The sequence below is a fragment of the Macadamia integrifolia genome, chromosome 10, assembly GCF_013358625.1.
Source record: "Macadamia integrifolia cultivar HAES 741 chromosome 10, SCU_Mint_v3, whole genome shotgun sequence".
Lineage (NCBI taxonomy): Eukaryota > Viridiplantae > Streptophyta > Magnoliopsida > Proteales > Proteaceae > Macadamia > Macadamia integrifolia.
The window spans coordinates 26,701,375-26,708,433 of NC_056566.1; the positions used below are offsets into that span (position 1 = coordinate 26,701,375).

The window sequence follows — 7,059 nt, forward strand, 5'->3', positions numbered from 1 at the left end:
GATTAGAAACAAGAGGGTAAGAAAATATTTTCCAAAAAATGAAGGGAGAGGATGATACATGTTGAGGACCATGCCAACATGCACAATCTTTTCCTTTATTTTTATTGGGCAATGACCCAAACAATATAACAACCATTTTAAATACATTTTTTTAAAAATATTTTAACATTATATTCTCTTGTGTGATGCACTTGATACTTAATAATATTTGCAAATTTATTTATAGATAATTCGCTATTAAGAATGATGCATTTGTTGTCTTTTTCTATAAAGCAGGAAACTAGGGTTCCAGCTATTAAAGGGATCATAGAAAGTTATTCATGCATAAACAAGTCTTAGTCTCTTAACACGTCTTCATCACCTTCTTTATTTTTATTTATTTTTTGGTAAAGGTCACCTTCATTATTTTACTCAAATATCATTCCTTTGCTTGGAGTGATCACATCTATCATTTTTAGGTCTTTTTCTTGTTTGCCTCAAAGGCCATTCTCCTAAAGCATTAATAGATGAAGAATGGGTGTCTTGAGGTGCACCACTCATAGATCCATTCTTCATCTATGATAGTTTCTTCAATTCAATATTATTAAATTCTGAACCAACCATGCTGACAATTGGTTTTACTATTTGAAAGAGATTTATTTTTGGCTGACGTGAGGTTTAGAGGATAAAAGTTATCGCTTAATTGCTAGGGGAGAAGATGGATATCCATAGACCCCTATAGATTTAATACGCTAGAATCTTAGGTAAGAACATTAATAAATTAAATAAGTGTCTTGTTTTGCTAAATTAAAAAAAATCTAAGTGTGTTACATTATGTACATGAAGTAATTAGATCATATATGTTATTTTTCTCATCATCTAACTTAGAAAGCCAGAACTGCTAAGCTTAGGGTTAAGCAAATCGATAATCTTGATACAATTCTTTTCTCTTAGTGCTTACTTTTTTAATGATTTTTTTCTTTAAAAAAATTCTAAATAAGACCCATATATGGAAATAATGCACCCATTTTGTAGTTTATTAAAGTGACGAAAGATGAATATCAATAGACTATACAGATTTTTATAAATTTAATAAGCTAACGTCTTCATGTAGTAATAACATTATTAAATTGTATACGTGTCTTGTTTTGCTTAATGAAAAAATCTAAGCGCGTTACAGTAGATACATGAAGGAATTAGATCATATATATGTTCATCGTTTAGCTTTAAAAGTCAAAACTGCAAAACTTAGGGTTAAGCTGACTGATGATTTTCATAGTGCTCTTTTCTATTGAAAATTTTTCTTAATGATATTTACCTACCTATTCATTTAAAAAAAACAAAGAAACCATATATGAAAGTACATGCACCCTTTATCATTTATTAAGTGACCAAAGTAGTATTTATTACATAAATAATCCATGTTCCAAGAACAACATTACAATAAAATTGTATGTATGGATTCAAGTACATTTACCTATTCTTCTAAGACATACCATAAATAGTACTAATGATAAAAAACGGGGTGGGGTGGGGTGGGGTGGGGTGGGGTGGGGTGGGGTGGGTTGGGAAGAAAAAACAACTAACATGGCCTTATTGCAGTCTACCAAATAGAGAAACACAGTGCACTAGGTGGTATATTAAATGTGAATGGATCAGGATCAGGTTCGTACGAGAATGTTCTCGTATGGGTTCACATGTCTATTTATAGAATTCCAAGATAGAGTAGGTAACAATATGAAAGGCGAGTTTGGCTCCTCTAAATCCAGCACCATTTGCCAAAGCCTTGTATTCCTTCTCAGTCCTCTCCTTTCCTCCAGTGTGTTGTGTCATCATAAGTAAATCCATTGCAAAGGTATCTTTGGCCATCAAATTAGTCTCAGGTGTCTCCGGAAGAATTGTCTCAAAAACAATCACCTTCCCATTTTCTGGTAAAGCTTCATAACAGTTCTTCAATATACTCAAGCAGTGCTCATCACTCCAGTTATGAAGTATGGTCTACAAGTAATTTTCAAAAACATAACAATACATTAGTTAAAGGGTGTTCAGAGTATAATAATAGTCATTCAGTGTCAGAAACGACGTTTCATGTCAACAACAGAATTTTTTAAAATGCCATTTTAAAAGGAACGATTACTTGGAAGGAAATTGAATTTTGAGCAATTTTTTTTTCTCTTTTCATTTAAAAAAATCAAAAAACACCAAGTTGACACCAAACGCTTCATCTCATTTTTTTTATTCCCATGAAATGGAAAACCGTTAGAAATGTTTTTCTGAACAACTACCAAACACAGCCTTATTAATTGAGAATATATGTGTCATGAAATGAACCATTCAACAAGCTATATCCACATATTTGTAGTGCTCACCTTCATGAAAATGATGTCCCCTTTTGGAATACTCAAAAACATATCACCAGCAACATGGTCCACCCGGCCTGGAAACAATATTAATGTTGAAGGCTATCCTTTATCTTCACCATTAATAAACCTCAAATCAAAGTAGAAAAAAGAAGTATATATATGATTTGTATGAGAATAGATTACCAGGGTAGGGTGGTGCATCAGCTATCACATGAGGCAAATCAAAGTTAATACCCTTAATGGTAGGGTACTTGTATGTGATCAAGTCAAGATTCTTCCCTACCCCACCACCCACATCAACCACCACATTTGCACCCTCAAATCCCTCATAAACCTCAAGTAGTACCTTCATGAGTGTGATGGTGGGGATAAACATTGCATCATTGAAAACTTTGTTGAACCTTGGGTCCCTGCCAAAGTAGTCATAAATTTGTATTCCATGGGCCTTGTTAAATGGAATTCCTCCTTCAAGAACTGCATCTTTCAAGTGGTACCTATAATCATTCATTCACATATGTCAAGCTGCATAAAAACCCTAAGGTTGCGTTTGGTATGCATTCTAAGTCAATAATGCATTTTAAAAACTCATATCAAACACTTTCAAATTATATTTCTATATTTTAACCATGAGAGATCTTCAAGGGGTGGGATACCCGAGACTACAAAATATTGAGATTGAGAAAGTGAGATGACAAATATAAGTGTGATAAATAGTGGGTCTAGATGTTTAAGATCATGGGTGGAAAATTAAGGCTGCGTTTGATAGTCATCCATAAAAAAAAGATCGTTTGTAAAACTGAATGACCACCAAACGCAGCTTAATGATGCGCTTAGTAAGATTTCTTGGAATGCATACCAAAATTTTTAATAAATATTAGTAAAAGTTAACAAGTAGAAAAATTGTAATTTGTACTAACCAGCTCTCCATGTAGACCTTGTCTTGCATCAACCGAAGCAAAGGAGATAATGAAGCTCCATCTTCATTTGTAACAAAAAATCTGCAGGGAGGGCCTAAACCATAAAACCTTTGAACTCTACCATCATCACCAGTGATCTGAGAGGAAGTGAATATGGAGTAGCTGGCCAAGAGACGCAACATACGATCAAGCATTTCAGGGGCATCTGGGTTGTTCTTTATTGGGAGCAAAGCTGCTATCTCTAGAGGAGAAAATTGCTTTCCTGGACCAGCTGCTTCCATGATATCTACTAGATTTAGCTCTAAGATAGCTTTGAAGACCATATGAACCAACGAGCCCGTGGCTAATTGTAGTGCGAATAAGCAACACTCTTCTTCTTCTTCATCTAATCTATCAGTCTGGTTTGGTGTTGAAGGCATATCTCTTCTGTTGAGTGAGATATTTTTTCAACTAGGTGTAATGGCTTGGACTACACAACTGATCTATATGATATATATAGAGAGAGAACACCCAGCACTGTAACTACCCAAAGGGAGTTGAAAGAGTCAAGAGCTTCATTGTCTCCATTGGGATGTCAAAAGTTGGGCTGCACCGGGTGGCTCAACCTGAACCGACCGGTTGAAACCCCATATTAGTTTGAGTAATTACTGAAGTATGTCGGGCTCAAGTACTAATCGATTAATAATCAGGTATTTCCAACAAAATTTGTAATCTTGATTCTTGGATTGGGATCATTCTCAATTGATATTGATCCGGATCACCTTGGATCGAACAGATTTATCCCTTTTTTTTTCCAGAAAGAGGGGTAGGGGGGAGAAGAACCCCACCAGTCTAGGATAGGGAACACTTAGACACAACCTATTTCCCATATGATGTCAATTCACTGATCCTGATCCGATTTTTGAAACCATAATTCCTTATGAAAAGTAGTGGCCTGACGGTTGCCTAATCAGATTGATTGAATAATGTGATCAACTGATAACCACCGTTTATACAATGTTTAAGGATTGTCTATGTGGCTCCTTTTCAATGATTGTTTGTAGCCAAATTAGTCAATTAACCCATTCAGAGCTTGATTATAGCTTGATTACCTTGAACCCGAATTCACTGATAAAAATGTGTATACCTTAGTTTACAAGGTCAATTACCTAAATGAGCGAAACAATATGAAACCTTAAATTGATGCAAATTGATTAGACAAATTAGACCGACGGAGTAAATCGATTGACACTACTAATTAATTCCCTTGTTATCATCACAAGTGAAAGTTTCCAATAGCGTAATGACTAGGGAATCCTAACTGACCCAAAGTCAAGTTTACATTTTTTTTTTATGTGAAGTCAAGTTTACATTGAGTATACCCAACCATCTGACAAATAAAGAGACTTGGATATTTGCATGTCATGGGCTGTTCTTTACATTGAGTACACCCTACCTTTTACTTAACAAATAAAGTGAGAGACGGTTAATAAAAAAATATAAAAATAAAAAAGTAAAAATATAAAAAAATAAAAAAATAATAAAAAAAATAAAATTAAAAAAATTAAAAAAATAAAGAGAGATAAGTGTGTACTTGCATGGGAATGATTCAATTCAAATCCGGCTGCGCCGACCTTTGATGATGAAGTTATGGCCATGGTATATGTGCGTGGGCTTTGTCCACCTTGATCACCTTGGTTTTAGAATGAATTTAAAATTAGGAGTGGATTGGGACAGCCTTTAGTTTATCATAAACTAAAGACATACACCAATTATAAGATTGGACATAAGAGAGTAAGGGATCTTTTCAAAAACGAGAGAAGAGAAGTCGACACATTCGTGGTGTATCCAATTTTTTCCTTTAAAATTGAACGAAAGTTTAAATTTTAAATACCTAATACTTTGGTTTTACTTGATTTCCATCTCCAATGTCGTGTTGTTCCATGACGTAGTGTGAGGTAAGGTGACCAAGGCGGGGTTTGATTGCATGAGTGATTTTCGTTTTTGAATGACCTAAATATTTTAAATAAGGAGGGTGTGTGTCTACTGATACCTTTAGTGTAAAACCAAGAAATATTTCTTAAAAAAAAGTACAACCAAAAAATATAACCCTTATATGAATCATTGCCTTGTATGTACAAAGAAGTATGAACTATATCCTTATGTATGTGAAGAGATATTTCTACACACTTGGAAGGGTTTGAAGATATTTCTCTACGTATAAAGATATGTTCATACTTAAAGTTATACTTATAACAGAAAGTACCTATACTTAAGAGGTATGATCATAATCAAGGATTTGGAATGATTTTCGGCATCCCAAATCACCGAATTCATGCTATTCTCCTCTTTCTCTCTCTCTCTGGATCTCCTCCAATTTCCGGCTTTAAGTGGTTGGCTATTGGTCGATCATAGTATTCGATTAGTCTTGATTGGGTGACCGTTAGGCATCTACCTTGCACTGGTTATTAATCAGTCGATGCTTGATCTCTTCTAATTTTGGGATTTAAGCGGTTGGTTATTGGTTGTTCACAGTATTTGGTCAGTCCCGATTGGCTGTCCATTAGACAACTACCTTGCAATGAGAACTTCTGATTATTAATCGATTAGTGCGCAAGCCCAAACATGTTTAGTAATTGATCAAATCAGTCTCGGGATTCAACCTAATGATTCGTATCATGCCTACCAGTGCAGGCCACCTTTTGACACCAGTATCGGCAGCTATTTTGAGTCATCTACAGTGATAGAGGGCAAACATATAGTTTTCCCTTGCAGCTTAGTAATTGACAAATTAAGGCTTCAGGAAATCAATATTTTTTGGAATACAATGAAAAACAAGAACCGATAGATTGGGCTATATATTCCCATTGTCTCTTATTGAATGAAAATAAATTAAAAGAGAGAAATAGACTTAGAGGACACTAGCTTACAGTACACCTCCACTTATTTATTTTATCCGGGTCAGTTTACACGTACTTCGATTAATCCTCAGGGAGACTAGCGCAGTAATCCACTGCCATGATCTCCACTTAAATCGTAGATGCTAGTCGAATCCATTCGTAGATCGTCCAAATGATTATGGCGAATTGGGAAAAGTATGATTAAAAATACAAAAAAGAGCAATGATTACCAGGTAGTAGTTGAATTTGATGGGATGAACTCTAGGTTCAAATTACATATCTTTTTATTAGGTTCTAAAAAAACCCTGGAATAGAATTTAGGTCAACAACAAGGTTAAAGTCAACTTTATTCGATTAGGTTAGATTCTGGCCAAAGTTCATAAATTGTTAGGATAAATGAACTCCAGAATACAACAATGTTGTAATGGTCAGATTTGAGTCAACAGTGAAAACAATAACTCTTTTAATGGTATTATTGATTTCAGCCAAAATGCCCTTAAAAAAGGGCTACCACCAGCTTCCAGATGGTGGTTCAATGCTATGACTTAAGTCTCAGTATGAACATGAACAACAATGAAAGTTGATGATAAGTGAAATCAAACTCGGCAATCACTAATAAAAATCAAAGAAAGGACACTTACCCTCTAACTTGTGAATTGACTCCCATTGACGGCTGCTTCAAATTATCTTCAACTTTAAATCCATTTTAGGTAATCTTGTTGAAGGTTACGAGAGTTTTCCCTAAATAATTTTTTTAAAACTCGTGTTTTATCTCTTCCCAAGTCATAGGTTTACATCTTCCAATTCTAAGTCTTTCTTTATGGCATCTCCACCATACCCTTGCTGGTTCAACTATCTTAGTTTTGATTAACTTGATCTTTCCAGCCTCAACCATATTATTCCACTCAAAGTAATCATCAA

At 34.7% G+C, this 7,059-nt stretch overlaps 1 protein-coding gene across 1 annotated transcript; it reads right to left on the reverse strand.

Annotated features, from left to right (window-relative positions):
• Nucleotides 1-1,332: 1,332 nt before the first annotated feature.
• On the reverse strand, nucleotides 1,333-3,740 carry LOC122091141 (caffeic acid 3-O-methyltransferase-like). The gene is made up of 4 exons (XM_042660979.1): nucleotides 3,260-3,740; nucleotides 2,526-2,836; nucleotides 2,349-2,416; nucleotides 1,333-1,977 (listed from the first exon to the last, which is right to left on the reverse strand). Exons 1-4 carry the CDS (start codon nucleotides 3,676-3,678, stop codon nucleotides 1,681-1,683), a joined length of 1,095 nt encoding a protein of 364 aa, XP_042516913.1. The 5' UTR covers nucleotides 3,679-3,740; the 3' UTR covers nucleotides 1,333-1,680.
• Nucleotides 3,741-7,059: the final 3,319 nt, after the last annotated feature.